Source organism: Aedes aegypti, chromosome 2, assembly GCF_002204515.2.
Source record: "Aedes aegypti strain LVP_AGWG chromosome 2, AaegL5.0 Primary Assembly, whole genome shotgun sequence".
Taxonomy (NCBI): Eukaryota; Metazoa; Arthropoda; class Insecta; order Diptera; family Culicidae; genus Aedes; species Aedes aegypti.
Window position 1 is genome coordinate 62,130,866 of NC_035108.1, and position 17,678 is coordinate 62,148,543.

The 17,678-nt window shown below is 36.4% G+C and overlaps 1 protein-coding gene across 9 annotated transcripts in view; it reads left to right on the forward strand.

The window, feature by feature from the left end:
* The window catches only part of LOC5577554 (trithorax group protein osa), a 194,547-nt gene that overhangs the window by 143,392 nt on the left and 33,477 nt on the right, over positions 1-17,678 (forward strand). For 8 of the 9 annotated variants that reach the window (XM_021840980.1, XM_021840984.1, XM_021840979.1 and 5 more), the window contains one exon: positions 601-1,257. In XM_021840980.1, the coding sequence (XP_021696672.1) occupies positions 601-1,257 (657 nt within the window). The remainder of the gene's footprint in view (positions 1-600; positions 1,258-17,678) is intronic. The other variant, XM_021840986.1, reaches the window with a different exon arrangement.

Here is a 17,678-nt window from a genome sequence, read left to right on the forward strand (position 1 = left end):
TTTATTTTTGGTTACATAGTGGATGATGGACAAAAAAAAAAAAATCCTTGTTCTGTACAGAATTTATTGTCTGATTGTTTTCACATGCCAGAATCATATATAATACCTTTTCACATTTTTTTATGTAGTTTGTTATATATAGTTATTATTTATATTTAGAGGATTGTGGGCAAAATTGGATACTATTTGAGCTCTACATTTATTATTGTAAGCAAGCATGATTTTTTGGTTTTTGGTTGTTCCGATAATATAATCCAAAATTATAAGTTTTTTTTTACAGAAATAGAGGAAATTGATCAAAATGGAACAACTACCGATGTTTTACAGGAAAAAGGTGGAACCTACTCGATTCATCGTAATTGTTTTCTGAGGATACCATATATTGAAAGTCATTTTTGTAGCGACCTAATTGCGTCCGTTTCGTTCCCCGAAACAGTACACTGTACCATGAATTCAAACTACAATTATACGAACATTCTTGCCATATGCAACCATTTTAACATGGAACTTTCTCTCCGCGTTGGTACTAAACTACCCCGCCCCGCAACTCAACCCACTCAACCAAACCAAATAAAACGCACACCCCTTTCGCACGAGAAGAGGAACTTCCGGTTTTGATAATTCTGGACGTGGTTATTATTTTGCAAGTCGTCCATCACCACCATCATCATCGTCGCCATCTGCCGGAGCTTCCGGCCCTTCGCAGCATCAATACCCCTCGGCACCGTCATCACCCTCATCCTCCCAGCACCACTACCAGCATCAATCGTCGTCCTCGGCGTCCTACGGAGCGCCAACGGGTCCTGCCGGAACTTATACTAGCGGAGCGATTGGATTCCACGGTGGCCCAGATCGACCAGACGCGAACAGACCATGCTGTTCGGAATGCTGTGGCCCCAATCGGTATCCACCGGGTCCAACCGGAACCGGTCCCGGATACCATCAGCCACCGCCACAACAGCACCACCAGAACCAGCCGAATCAGTACGGTGACCGACCGGACAGTCACGGAAGGCCAGGGGCCTGGAACTATCTGAGTGGGGGTAGTTCTTCCGGAGGGCAGGACTACCATCAGGGTGCGTCGGCGGCGGGAAGTGCGTCGCATTCGCAACCCGGGCAGGATTATGGCAATCGAGGGGGATATCCGCCGCAGCAACAGCATCAGCAGCCGCATTCTCAACAGCAGCCTTCGCATTATCCACAGCAACAGCAGCAGCACAGGCCCGATGCTAGCGGAAGTGGGGATCGGCAGCAAAAGTGAGTAGATATCGCTTTGTGTGTGTTGTTTGGCTGAGTGCGATTGATTTTGGAATACGAAATATTAATTAGTGTTTTAGTTTGGTTATTGGTTCTTTTTGGTTATAGTGGATTTTGTTCAAAAATGCGTTTCTTATACAGCTTCCTTCCTCTGTAGGACAGTAACTAGTACCGTAAAAAGGGATAACTTTAATAGCTTTTCAGAGAAAATTTTTAATATTTCTGCATCCCATCGCAAAGTTATTCGTTTTATAGCTTTATAACAAGTACTGATGTCTTGCAGGTTAATTAATTCAACCTTGCAGGTTAATAGCCTTCAACACAAAAGAACTGAATCCTTAATTTCGACTAGAAGGTCTTGTCCGGAATTTCCCTTTGACTTGGAAAATCTTGGATCCCGGAATATTTCAATGGAAGTATCAATCGTATTAAGTGAATTGACAAAAATTCAGAGCAATTCTCAAAATTTGTACGAGACCTATGCTGCTCATAACTGCAAAACAGTAACATTCGACATTTTTGACAAATTAGAGTTAATACCATGGAGAGTCATCAAATGATAAATACTTTCGATCAACTTACTGAAATCTGTGAGATTGTTCTAGAAAATTCGAGAAAAATACCAAGTTGTTTTGTCAAATTGGTAATAATAACCGCATAACAGTTACATTGAGATTATAAATGAGCCTCGTGATGTGATAGCAATGAAATTTCTATCAGAACTATTTTCTGACAATTCACCTAGTATGCGATATGAGTTGTACAAAATATCAGCCTCAAATAAGCACTTTTGAGTTCCTAGTAATTTTTAGAAATTTTATTTTCCTCCCATACTGCTATAAAATGCACACTTTGTATTCCATTTACTCAATGCCTACTTTTGTCGAATGTTACAAATATGCAGTTATGGGCAGTATGTTCCTCCATTAAGTATTTACCTGAAGACAGTGATTCTGTACTGAAACTTATAATGGCTGGGATATGGACAGACATTCAATTAGGTGACTTTTAAAAAGGCTTTCAGTCAGCCTTAGACCTTCTTATAGGTATCACTGAAAGTTGTTTGATGATGCTCCTGTTAAACTTTTGACCTTAACATTGATGAGCTACCAAAAGTTGATTTTGGACTAGGGGTCAATTTTTATCTCTCTTTTTTATTTTTATGAACAAAAAGTGAGCAGGAGAGCTAGGAATATTGTAGGACGGGCATAAAGGAATCAAATACATAAGAGGTCGTCCATGAATCACCTGGTCATTTATTGAGGAATATTACTTCCAGGAAAGACCCCCGAATTTCTGCAGGTATCTAAAAATATTCCTTGAAATAACTCGATGGAAAATCCCGTAGGAAAATGTCTAGGGATACCTTAAAAAAATGTTTACAGGATTTGTTCTTAGTTTACCCTTTGGATAACTTTCTTTGCCTAAACAGATGTTATGCAGTAATTCCTCTTAAATTCCTTCAACAATTAGACACGGACTTTTTCTAAGGATTGGTTCAAGAACATTGTCAATGTATTTTCTGGAATAAATTCAATAGTTTTTCTAAGAATTCTTTCAAATTTCATCTAACTATTTTTGACATATTATTAAGATATTTCTTTGGACCTTACTCGTGGTAATTTTTCTGTGACTCTGCCATGAACTTTCCGTTTAAGGTTCTTCCTTCGATCTTTTTCCTTAGGAGTTGATCTCAATGAAATTCGTACTAGAATTTTATTGAAATTATTATGTATTTCTCGGAAAATGTGTTTGAGAATAGTTTTTTTTTCAGCATTTTTTACAGAAATTATCTATGGCGTACATTCTTGGATTGCAGGGGCCCAGATAGCCGTAGCGGTAAACGCGCAGCTTTTCAGCATGACCATGCTGAGGGTCGTGGGTTCGAATCCCACCAGTCGAAAATCTTTTCGTAAAGGAAATTTTCTCGATTCCCAGGGCATACAAGTATCTTCGCACCTGCCACACGATATACACATGCAAAAATGGTCAATCGGCAAAGAAAGCTCTCAGTTAATAACTGTGGAAGTGGTCATAAGAACACTAATCTGAGAAGCAGGCTATGTCCCAGTTGGGACGTAACGCCAGAAAGAAGAAGAAGACATTCTTGGATTACTTTAAAATTAACACCAATAGCTACATCAAGAATCTAATAATTTCTTTCAGATCACCAACATTTCTACATAGATTCATATAAGAATTTCTCCACGGTTTTATCTAGAAACTCCTCTAAAATAGTAACAGTAAATTTCACTGGAACTCTTTTTGATATCCGGAGATATCTTCATTAATGTTCGAATAATGCTTTGAAAATACATCAAAGTGTTTCTTCCACCTTTTTACTCCTCTAAGGATTTTTCCATGGTTTTTCCTCATCTACCTTATTGAATCCGAGTATTCTTTTTAATTCTGCAGTTGTACATTTTGTGTTGCTAAAGAAATATATGGATAAATATAGTAAAACTTCAAGTAAGCATTAGATGATGTCTGGAAAAAATCTCTGAAATGCATGTCTGGAAGAAATCTTGTTTGAATATTTGGAAAAGTCTTGAGAAAAATCATTAGTTTGTTTTTAGGTAAACCACAAGATTGATTTCTAGACCTCAATCAATACGATACGTTTCAGAGATGTAATTCCTATTTAAAAACAAATTAAATCACTTGATCAACTTCTGATTCAATTCTATAGATAGTTTTTACGGAAGAACCCTTGGAATTTACCGAATTTTCCATAAAATTTTTCAGGGAAGTTTTTGAGAGTTTTTCAAGAAATGGGATGAACAATCCTGAAGTGATTTCGTGGATTAAATTACTGAAAACATCTCTAAAGGAATTCTAATGAACTGCCTGTGGAAATTTGCGCATGAATTTCTTTATGATATTTCTATGCAATACATAGAGTAATTTCTAATTTATAACTATTCAAGGAAAAAAACTAACATGAGAAATATCCGAAATTTCTAAATAAATTATAGTTATCGAAAGTATTCTGCAAACTTTTTTTAAGAAGCCTTTCATGGGAAAAACTTAGGATAGTATCAAAAAACTATTTTAAACAAATTACATTGAAGAGTCCCTACCGCAATAGCTTAGGGAATTTCTTCCTAAGGCGCTACTTGGAGATGTTCCTAATGCAACTCCTAATTGAATGCTTTGAACAAAAAATATTATTATTGCTCTAGCAATTCTTTGATAATCTAAGTGGTGTCTGGTTAAATTGTTTAGGTTACTCACATTAATTTCAGTTCAGTGTAAAATATTTAAAAATTAAAAAACGACCGACTCTTACCACTCAGCTAAGAAAGGAATCTCTACATAAATTTCCTATGAATAAATTCAGAGATTTCTCAGGGATTACTTCAAAAAAAATGTCCATGGATTCAAGAATTATTCCAGAAATTTCTCCAGAAAAATCTATACAGGGGTTTTTCTGGTGATTTCTCTGGGATTCCACCAGCAAAACCTTTACAGTGACACTTCCAAGGATTCTCCAGGAATTTCTCCATACATGCCTTCAGGACTCCTTCATTGTTTAACTTGGAGAATTCTTCATAGACTCCTCCATGGATTTCTCTAGGAAAATATGTTTGGGGATTTTCACAAATATTTGTCTAGCTTTCTTCAGAAAAATCTCTACCTGATTTCTTCTAGAAATTGTTCCAGGAGCTGGTAGAGAACCGACTGTATATTTTAATGAACAACGCTTTTCGTCTACGCCGTCTTCATTATGGAAAAGCCGTGGAAGAAATTGCATATTAGAAAAACTTATTTGATGTTCCAGGCGTTTCTCCAGAGATTTACTGGGAAGTCCATCCATATGTTCTTTCAAGAATTTCTCCAGAGATCTTTCCAGGAATTCAATCTGGGATTCCTCTAAAGGTTGCTTTTTTTTCTAGAGATATCATCAGGGATTGCTCCAGGAACTAATACAAGTATTTTTCGAAATACTTCTTCAGGGAAGGAGCGCTCGTAGGAATCTCTTAAAAAATCGCTGAGGAAACTCTGCGGGAATTTCGATTTTTTTATTAAATCTCTGGAGGAAATCATATGTGAATCTCTGTAGGAATTTCTAGTGAAATTCTTGGAGAAATTCCCGGAGGATCGAATCTCTGGAGAAACTTCATCGCTTGAGGAATAATTGTTCCATGGAATAATTGTTCGGTGTTCAGATAGACCGGACAAGATGATTTTTTGGTCCGGTAAAAATCGATAAAAAAATCCGAGAGTTCTGTTCTTTCCCATGCTATTTTGATACAGATGTTGCATCAAATAGACAACTTTAAATGTTTTAGCTAATTAGGCAAATATTTTGTCATTTCTAATGCTTGGAGAACTTTCTCCAGAAATCAGTAATGAACACTTGGTCCAACCAATTCATGTAGCGATTTTCGTGGACGTATCCCTGGAAGCATTCTGGAATTCATGAAGCTATTTTTGTACAATTCCTACATGTATTTCTTGTGCAATCTCCGGAAGAATTACTGATAGAAATCCTGGAACGATCCCTGCAGGATATCTTAGGAAAATTCCTAGAGGAATCTCGCGAGAACTACCTGTGAAATTTCTGGAGAAATAAATGGAGATTTATCGGAAGTAATCCTTAAAGAAATTGTTGTAGCGCAACCTGAAGATAACCTTGAAGACGTCTGTGAAAAAAATCCTGTAGAGATTCTATTATTATTAGGTTATTGGTACAAAAGAGCCCGATTTTGCGAACTTTTCTAAGAGACCCATTTTTGCAAACAATTATTCCAATCACGGTGTTTTCTTTTTGCTTTTTTACATGTGCGACAATCGCATTCAATTTATGAGGAATTGATGAATTTAGGATGAGCTAGCCTTTTGTCTAACATTCCAAGGTTCATCAAATCTTGCAATTAGTATTAGCATTAGGGGGAATTGTCCTTGACTCCTAGACAAGATTGACGCATCCTCCAACAATCGACAGCTGTCCTCACAACGTCCTTGTGAATGCTGAGGAATGGGAAGGAATGAATAATTGAAAAACTACTTAAGAAAGATGCACAGAACTCTACGATCTCTCATAAGCGTTACGGGATATTGTGGAATTATCGGGACGGCAAAGACCATAGGATTCGTTTGGTAGACGTTCTGGAAAATCATGGTTTAATCCACAGAAAAACAAAAACTTCTGCGTACGGCCTGAACACCGCGTAAATCGAAAAAAAAACTGCACTCTGAGCCGTTCGCCAGCATGCTTGGCTTGGTTCTCCATCAAAACACTGTCCCCAAAAAAAGAACAACAAAAAATCAGTACGGGGAGACGCGAAAACATAAACGTTGCAACTCTTTCATCCAAGCAGGCTGAAAATAGCATGTTTTCAGGTTCATCAAATCTTGCAATTGGTCCAAAAAAAAAGCAGGCTACGAGCTTCGAAATTTCCTCACATTTCTAAAATTTAATTCGCTTCGCTCTTCAACATTTAGCTCTTATGGCATTAAACTGAGTCAAAGTCTTGAAGGAAATCGCAAACATGTTTCCAAAGTGTAGGTATTGAATTTTAGTTTTGACTTGGTAGATAAATTAAAAGATTTTCCAAGTTGAAAGAATCACTTTCAGTGAACTTTCAGGAAAACTCTATAAGAAATTCATGAGAATTCATAATTTTTCATATCATCAACGCTTCCTGAATCTTTGTGATCATGATGTTCTGTTGGGGAGAGCTTTGAAGATCCCAGAAACCACATCTCCGTATTCATAAAAAAAAGATTCTCAAAAAAGGTCGTTAAAACAAATCCTCACATAACTAGTGGCCCGCGTCATGATTTGAATGTATTGGATTGGCCCGCCTAGTCAGTTAGGCTGAGGAACACTGCTCTAGTAGTTATTCTACAATTCTTTTTCTAGATGTTGCTTCAGAGATTGCTCCAAGAATACCTTCAGGGGCTTATCCAAGCATTTCTCAAAATACTTGTTGAGGTAAAGAGCTTCAGTAGGATTATCTTAAATAAAATTCTCGGAGGAAACTCTGGAGGGGTTTTGTTTTTTTATGAAATCTCCGGAGGGAATCATGCATCTCATCTGTCATCTCTGTAGGAATTTCTAGTAGAATTCTTTGAATCCCCAGAGGATCGAATCTCTGGAAAAAATTAAGGGGAATTTCCGAAGGATTACCTGGAATAATCCTTGGACTTATCCATGTAGCGATTCTCGTGGACGTATCCCTGCGAGAATTCTTGAAGAAAACTCTTGAGGAAACCCTCTAGGAATTTATGAAATTATTTCTTGTAGAATTCCAAGACGAATTTCTGTTGGATTCTCCGGAAGAATTCCTGGAACGATCCCTGAAGGATATCTTAAGAATCTTGAGAGGACTACTAGTGGAATTTCTGGGGAAATCGCTGGAGATATATCAGAAGTAATCCTAGAAGAAATTGTGAAGTTATGTAGAGATATTAACAGAAATTGCTTGAAGAATCTTTGCAGTCATCTCTGAAATGATTCCTGAAAAAGTTCTCTGAGAAAACCTTTTAGAAATTCTACTGGAGGAATCACTGGAGGTAATTCCAGCTGAAAATCCTTCAGAAACACCTGGAAAAATTCCTAGAGAATTGAAATATTTCTGCGAAAATTTCATTCATCCGTAGAGCAGCTTTTCAACAAGCCCAAGCTGAGCGGCATGGGTTCGAATCCAACCGGTCGAGGACTTTTTTTTCTCGACTTACGAGAGCATAGAGTATCTTCGTGCCTGCCACACAAGGTTCACACGCCAAAATGGACAATCAGCAAAGGAAGCTCTCAGTTAATAACTGTAGAAGTCCGTAAGAGTTCTATTATGAGCTCAATTACTCAATCCCAGTTGGGGCGTAATGCCAGAAACATGAAGATGATTTTTTTGTATGATTTTTTGGCATTTATATCTGGATGAAGAATCATGACTATTGAAATGAATGGAAGAATTTATTCATGAATTCCGTCACCAATTTAATCACGTATTCCTGTGTAACTGCAATCGAAGCAACCATCGAGGTAGCTTCATGTTTCATAGTATATTTTGTTATTTCAATCAAATGTTTCGTCTCGTTGCTTACAACTTCAGTGTCTGATTCAGGTAGTCTGAAGGATAACATTAAGCGAAATCAAATATCTGTGGTGATACTGCGAATTCGACAAAAAAAAACTACATATCAACGATATCGACTGCATGTCTGCATCCAAAAACGAAGAATCAATCCACTACAGCCAAAAAGAAGCCCAACAGATCGCATTTTCGTTTTGTTGCAGCACAAATGCACTCTGCACCGAAGCTCCCGTTCACCCAAAACATGCACCTTTGCAGCATTGCACACCAACTCACACTCAACAGCACTGACACGTGAGCGTCTCCATCCTCGTTGCCGTTTTGTTGCTTTTCGAAGCATCGCAGTACGGTACAGTTCCCTGGGAAAAAGTAAATTTGCTTCCGCTAGCAGGAAAAGTGCTTTTTTCGTTTTTGGGTTTTTCTTTTTTTTTTCAGTATGTTAGCTTCCAAGATTTAGATCCTAATGGAATCAAGCAGCAGTAGCAACAGCATCAGCAGTCAGTGAGTAAGCGGGAAAGCTTGTACAACCCGATTTTCCCACCCTGAACAATATATTATCTCGGCTGCTATGCTGTAGAGAAGGGTGATTCAAATCACAGAAAAGTTTGAAAATTTCTTACCACGTATATGAGGTATAGTCTATAGGTCTATAGTATATAGGTATAGTAAAACTATTGAATAATATTGCTCCAAAATGCTGCCTTGGGGAATACCAGCTCTTACAGGAAGTCTTTCAGATTTCAGTACGATTTGACAGATAACTTTGGATTATTTTAACAATGTATATTGGGAAATTGAAGTTTTTTTTTTAATTTTACGACCAAGCATTCATGCCAAACACTATCGAGTGCTTATCTATGTGTAGAAGAGAGAGCCTTCAGATATGTTGGAATGAATCAAATTTGTTACACGTAAAAGTTGATGAGTGGTTGGATGTCCATGGCGGAATCCGTCATTGGCAAAAATCTAAAAAATTGACATAACTTTATATTTTATCTTAAGTATTCTAACGAAGATGTAGAAAATTGGGATTCATTTTGTTTGTTATTAGAATCACCCTACTGTACAGTAGGTGCGACGAGGTGAAAGCAGAATGCGTTCTGCTGAAATGCATGTGAAGAAAAATTTCCAAATGCACTTCGGAATTCTTTGGAGAGACGAGCGTGCGAAGCGATTGCACATTACAGTACTGCGGATCATGGGTGGCGGTGCAGGTGGTGGGAAGCGGTAGCAAAAATAACATCGTACTCAATTGCACCAGGAGAGGATGTTTGCTTGCTGGTTTGTGAAGTGCTGGCAGCAAGCAAGTCGGAACACTTGATAACTTTTAGATTCTGTCGTTCCTTGTACAGTTGGATACATTTATTCTGGTTCTGGAATGCATCTATCCGGACCCACACAATATGGTTTGACTTTGGACAGAAAACCCAATTAAGCACACTGACACCTTGGCTTTGGTTTAGCACTTAAGAAGAATTTATTTGATACACTTTAGTATTCTAACGGACAATCTGAGAAACAAAGAGATCGGCTGTTGTGCACAGCGTGTCAACTCCAATTGGAAACTTCATGATAGATTAGGTGATGATTTGGTCACTGTTTTTACTGGTTATCTGCTACATCTACAACAAGTTTTTTTAGTTACCGAAAAATAAACTGTATTATTCCAATACCATTCAGTTTAATTACCAAAACAACGCATTCAAAGGTTGAATATTCATGATTTTGAATACCGGGGACTTTTTCATTTCCATCATAAGTGAATGATCATTCTAGACTTTTGTATTAACCGAGATAACCCAGATATGACCACTAGAGTGATGCAAATTTTGACATTTTGGCTCTCCTATGCTTTATAGTAGTTTACGGAACTCGGGAAGCCTCGTAGGATAAATTTTCGACTCGTGCTGTAAAAATCATCATTCTACAACGAGTTACGTACAACATATTTTTCGTAGAAGACCACTTGAGGGTATCAGAAATTATGTCGGAATGCATTCACCATTATTTGACAATTTCTGAAGAATTGTTGTGTAATGTTTCATTACGTAACTCAAAACAGTTGCGTAATGAGATAGTGTTGCGTAATGAGATAGTGTTGCGTAATGAATCATTACAGCACTGGTTTCAGTTGCGTATTGACTATACCCGCACTGCATACTTCAGTACTGAAAAGTAGGCCGTTTCATGACAGATTGGCATGATGAAAAACAGCCAATTACGATGAGAAATTGCAAAAACGATTTTTAGATTACTATGGAAAACCTTGTGTGTTACGCCCTTTATTTATTCGTCATAATATTTTATGGAAAAGTCTCATGTGAAATCCTTATAATTTTGACGAAGAACACATTTTGATTGAACGTCAGGATAAATTGCTATTGATAATTATATAGACGAAAAATTGATCATTTTGACTCAAGTATAACTTTTGAAAATGGCCTATAAATTTTTGCATAAAACTGTTGATTTTAGAGAAAAATCTTCTATGAAGAAGTTGTAGTGAACCGTTTGGACTATAAGAAAAAGTATACACTGAAAAAATATTTTATTTATTTTCGTAAAAAAAAAAAATTACTCAAAAACCCCATTTTTTCTTATTTTCATTATACAATCTTGATAGTAAACAGATGTTTGGGACAAAGTTTCATGATGTAGGAATCTTTAAATAAAAAGTTTTTCTAAGAACTACTTTTGACCGTCTTTCAAAATTTTGATTTTTTGTCAAAATAAATACATTTTGATGATACAGTAAGCATCTTGAAATGATTCTAAGCCATAATAACTATATGAATAATTTCTATAAAAGTAGCCATTTTGGAAATATAACAAATTTATTGCAAAACATAAAGTTTAATTTTAAAATAGGACATTTTCATAAGTTTTTCGTGCTTCTCCTTTAACAATAATACGTTTTTGAGAGCAAAGACCATGTTTCTTTCCACTTAGGGTGCCGGTACCAATGGTTGTATTGTACCAGTAGATTGGACTATGGAATAAAACGTACATTTTTCTATAAAAACGACATGTGTTATTTTTGGTGGATAGATCACATATAGTTTAGTCTATTTGCCAAATTTCAGCTTTTCATTCTATCAAAAAGTCATATAAATAATTAATTTCACGCAAAAAATTCCCTCCCTTGCACCAATAGTTGCCGTCGTGTTCCAGTAGTGGATCAACGGTTGGAAGCAGTTTTTAAAATGGATACACAAAAATGAAGAAAAGTCCCAGAGATGATATTTACGCTTCATTCGAAAGATATTAGTTGCTGTTCCGAGGGAAAAATGTTAAACCTATGTAAAAATTAACCATTTTGTTTAAAATTCCTTGTATCATTTCCAAACGTCTACTACTGGAGCACTAGCGCAACTACTGGATCACGTGTACCAATAGTGGCTCAAGCGATTTTATGTTACAAAATAAGTTTTATCACTCTTTTTAGATTTTTCCCATACAGTAGAGGTTGAAATCTTTCTGTTGACGCCAAAAGGCTTTTCGTTATTTTGTTATGATTTTTTATAGCTTAGGTAGTCCACTAATGGCACCGGCACCCTACTTATTTTCTTTGATGGAGAATCGCGAATTACTAATGGAAATGGCTTATTTTAATATTTGAATAATATTTTTTGCATTTAACTCGAAATAATTTGAAAATGGCTACTTCTAGAGAAATTATTCATATAATCACCATGGCTTAGAATCATTTCAAGATGCTTACTGTATAATCAGGACGTATTTATTTTGACAAAAAAGCAAAATTTTGAAAATTGACCGAAAGTTATTCTTTGAAAAACTTTTTTATTAAAAGTTTCTCCATCATGAAACTTTGACCCAAACATCCGTTTACTAGCAAGATTCAATGGTGAAAAATTAAAAAATATTAAAAATAAGGTTTTGTGTAATTTAGAATTGAAGTTTAATTTTTGATTTATTTATGAAAATAAATAAAATATGTATATTTTTTCTTTTAGTCCAAACGGTTCACTACAACTTCTTTATAGAACATTTTTCTCAAAAATCAACAGTTTTGGAGTTAGAATTTTTCAAATAAGTTGCATGCAAAAATTTAAAGGGCATTTTCAAAAGTTACACTTGAATCAAAATAATCAATTTTTCTATGGAAAACACTTATAATACCATACCAAAATCAAGTGCAAAATTTGATCCAAATCGAAGACTATCGAACACGACTTTTTTACTCATTCTGGATGGAAAATGTCTATACTGCCCATAACTGCATACTTGCAACATTCGACAAAAGTAGGCATTGAGTAAATGGGATACCAAGTTTGTATTTTACTGCAGTATGGGAGGAAACAAAAATTTCAAAAAATCACTAAGAATTCAAAAGTGCTTATTTGAGGCTGAAATTTTGTTCAACTCATATCTCATATTGGGAGAATAGTCAGAAAATAATTCTTATAGAAATTTTCTTTGCAACTGCATAATGAGGCGCATGTATAATCTCTGTGTGACTGTTATGCGGTTACAATTGCCAATGTGACAAAACAATTTGGTATTTTTTTTCTGAATTTTCTAGAACAATCTCACAGATTTCAGTAAGTTGATCGAAAGTATTTGTCATTTGATGACTCTCCCCGGTATTAACTCGAAATTGTCAAAAATGTCGAATGTATGACTGTTATGCAGTTATGGGCAGTATAGTGGGTTTGCATTTTGCTTGCTTCTCTAACTGCTCGGCAGGCAGCAGTGGTGCTCTTTGCGGGTAGAATAGTTCAAAGTGATCCAGGCTACTATGTTTTACATAAAAAAGCAGTGTTCTCTCGAAAGTAATTGAATGATTATCTCAGCACAATTTTGACTTTTTTATCAAAAAATAACAAACGATCCTTACGTCCTATCAAAATGTGGTCTTCGGCAAAGTTGTAGCTTGGAAAATTTCACATACTTCACTCTTCTTTGTTAACTTTTCCATAGTTAACTATTACGCTCAGTTAAAAAGCTAAACACAAAAGTTTTTCCTTTTCCATAGTAATTTACATATGGTCGGGGTTCTGCTAAACCGCACCAAACGCCAATTTTTTCAAAAATGAGTTATTAACACTAGAGGATTCAGATTATCATAACCTATCTACATTTAAGATATCGAATATTTTGAACCATCCCTCGTTGAGTAAATTCAAAATTTTTCTCTAGCAGGATATGTAAAACTGAAATTGTATCCAACCAGAGCGAACCATAAACCTTAGCTTGTCATTGGAGGTTATTTAGTATTCTGATTAAAGACGGCATTTTTTTTTAATTCTTCCTTAAATATTGCTAAGTGGCCATTCCGGACAACATATAGTAACAACACCAACGGATTTTAGTATGTCATGTAAGTTAACGGCTTTGTAAAATACAGTATTGTTTCGGTGGTGCTGATCTAATATCACTGTAATTTTGTTCAGCCACACCGCACCAAGTACCATTTATATAAAAATCGTGTTTTTTGTATGAAGAAAAGATATCAACATTCGTAAGACGCTTACCTTCGCTTTATATATAATATGTCGATGGGTCCATGCAGGAGCCGTGATGAAATAACAAGACATTTAAATTTGATGTTGTCTGAATAATTTGGAAGCACTTGGTGCGCTTTAGCTGTTCAGAAAATGACGTTTTCACCTGTTTTCATCATCAAGCCCTTGTTTCGAGTTATTCGCTCTCAGTTAAACAGTTCTAAATGACCGAGAGGTAGCACGCCTTATCACTACTCGAAGGACACGAGTTCGAATCCCGATTAATATTTTTTTTACGTTGTCCCTAACAGGGAGTAAAATAAATTCAATCAACTTTCAGCTTTTATGACTATTTTTGAACAATAAAGCACAAGCAGTTTCATGTACAATGGAAATGATGAAACGCAAGCCATTCTTGGTATCCACTTCACATAAAATTTAATAATCGTGAACTTGTTCAGCCAGAGTGTATTAAATGCGAGTAACTTGGTGCGCTCTGGCAGCACAAATTCATGGTTTTCTTCGATCGACACATTCTTTAACTACATCATTATTGTATTTTTCGAATCTTTGAATGCGTGAGGGACGTGGTACAATAACTCTTCTGTTGAAATAGATAATCCTTCAAGAGAAAGTCAGTAGAATACGTTAGAATACGAATTGGTTTGTACCAATTCATACCACTACATTGTGGCCAGTTCTATGGAAAATTATAAATCTTTTCCGTTCACAGTGCATACACATTTGTGACAAGCATTCCAACATGCAATGGCGATGATATGAACCTTTTTTATTTCTTTCTTTCTCCTGTGTTCCTGGAAATCATGAAACACATTCTGCCATATCGAACTGAAAACCATTTTCTTCAAATTTTGTTCAGCCAGAGTGAACTGAGTACCTCTTGATTTGAAATCAAATCTAATTAAATGGAAAATATTTGATGTTTTTTTTTTAATATTCTATCTTGAGTTACTTCTTGGACCCTATTAGTCATTTGTGAACGGTGAAATTTTCAAAAGAGTCATTTGCGATTTACTCGCAGATGAGTGAACTTTAAAGTTAAATATCTCAAAATAATACTTTTGGCACTTGGTGCGGTTTAGCAGAACCCCGACCATATAAACTTCAAATGGCGTGTGCACAACCAAATTTCTTCCAAAGCACTTCAAATTTTGGGAGAATGATTTTCATCATAATTAACACCGTTCATGCATAGGGGAGCAAAAACTTCAAAATTTGCATCAGCCTATTGACCACCGAAGAAAGTTGTATTGGGAATTGGTTCACTATGACTAAACCAGGGAGTATTTTAGCAATACATTCTGAAAGTCTTTCAATGGTTCTTCTTGATATTCCATCAAGCTCTTAAATTTCGAAAAACTACCGTAAAACTAAACATTACATATACGAAAAAGTTTCGTGTCTTCTCGGTGAGAATCGAGCTCACGACTCCCTGTGCACAGGATAGGGCGCGTTACCCCTACACCACGAGAGGACCACATGATTATTGAGCTGAAATCGAATTCAGGTTAATTTCTGCGTCTATGAGTCCTCTCATGGTGTAGGAGTAACGCGCCCTATCTAGTGAACAGGGAGTCGTGAGTTCGATTCTCACCGAGAAGACGCGTAACATCAATTTGTCCATTTAATTTATTTGCGAAGCATATGTAGCGTTTAGTTTAACGGTAGTTGTTAAAATCTCCACTCGGCTGGTTAGCCGTAAAACTGATAAATGATGAATAAAAAGTCTCAAATCTCGTTAGTCTAATAGAAATTCCTTAAGAGTTAATTTAGCAAATTCCTTCCGATATTAATAAAATAATCACAAAAAAAATCTATAAGAAACTTATCGAGCCCACAATGGGCGATCAGGTGGCCAATAATCTAAAAAATGACTTGTTCTGTTAGGTTTTGTCGTAGAATATAAGAGCAAGATCTTTTGTAGTTTCATTGATACAGTGCTTCAAAATTAGAGTATTAATTTAAAATAAGGAATTCAATGCAATCACACGGTTTACGTTGGCTGGAATATACTGCATAATCGTAAAATTTTATTCAGATCAATACTCAAAGACAAAAACACTTTCTTCTATAAATTAAATGAAGAACAAATCCGTACCTAAGTTCGGGTCTATTTGAGGACTACAATGAAAAATATATTTTTTTTTTTTTTGTTATTGAAACTTCACTCATCCCATACTTTTTTGTCTAAAGTTGTCCAAGGCAAAAAATCCCAAAGGTATTTTGAGTTGAGAATTAGAGGATCGTGAAGAGTTTAGCTGCACTTATTTGCCTTTTTTCCATTTTACTTGTTTTAATATTTTTAACATTTTGTCTTCAAAATCAGCTGAATAAAATTTCAGGGCATAATAAAATATCGCAAAATGAATCATATCTGTTCAGTTCTTCTTGGCGTTCCCACTGGGACAGAGCCAGCTACTCAGCATAGTGTTCTAAGAGCACTTCCACAGTTATTAACTGAGACCTGCCTTAGTTGCCATTTTCGCATTCGTATATCGTGTGGCAGGTACGATTGTACTCTGTGCCCAGGGAAGTCAAGGAAATTTCCATTACGAAAAGATCCTGGACTGACCGGGAATCGAATCCAGACACCTTCAGCATGGCTTTGCTTTGTAGCTGCGGACTCTGACCCATAGGGAATCATAACATTATAACTTTTAAAATATTTATAATGGTTTTCAAAATGTTGATCGCATAAGCGACCTATAAACATCTTTAACCCCTTTACCAGAGCTTCATTTTTTAGAGCAAAATTTATATTCAAATTGTATGTTATAGTTGGTTTTTCAATATTTATGCACAATTTTTCCACAGGTTCTTAAAAAAACTCTTCTAGTCTAAGAATCCGTGTCGATATTAATCATTGATGATCTGGTTTTGTGTATATTCCGATGTTCTTTATGGACCGACATTCTCCATTTAAAATGGTTTGGTGATCATTTTGTTTTTGGTCAATTAATCAAAAAATAAGATGTGGACTATATAATGGTAGGTAATAAGAAGTTACTCTAAAAAGATTATACACACACTTAGTTGAGCTCGGCTAATTTTCATTCTTTTGCCGAGATCCGCACAACCGAGCGGTCAGCAACTGACTTTTAGCTGATATCTCAGCAAAAAATTAAGTTTGTTTATAGCAGCACTTGTGGGTGCCGCTGACATCAAACGTCACTTTTGCTGATATTTCAGCAAACGAATTTTAACCGAGATTTGCACAGCTGAGATCGGCATTCTGATTTAAGTGTGCAAATCAGTTCAGAATTCTTGGGGATATCTGAAAATTATGATATTATATTTTTATGTTTTCAAGATCTGTATTTGGTCAGGGTGGCACCAGAATCCTAAATGGAGTAGTGTTTGATCCTTTGCTCGCGTCACTTGCTCCTGCGGGGGCGGGTGATGTGAGCAGGATCAATCGTGTCGCGCGTCGCTCGCGTGGCATGATTTATTAGTGGCGCGGTTCGCGAAGCAGGTTAGTAGTGTTTGATCCTTTGCTCGCGTCACTTGCTCCTGCGGGGGCGGGTGATGTGAGCAGGATCAATCGTGTCGCGCGTCGCTCGCGTGGCATGATCTATTAGTGGCGCGGTTCGCGAAGCAGGTTGGTAGTGTTCGATCCTTAGCTCGCGTCAAATAATTTATCATGGTCTAATCGCTTATCAAAGTGAATCCTGTGACCCAACGATCCTCCCCATTAACAAACATCCCTCCCAGTAACCTTTGTGGAGATGCAGAGGTAAACACGGTCTCCATATAGCAAAGGTTACACACTAACATTCCTTCCTCCAATCCCACCTGACTGCAAGGACGTGGCCGGCGCCGTTATTGACCCTGTATAAATAGAGGCACTGAATTATGCACACTGAAGAAGATTATGGCCTATCCCAGCCGAACT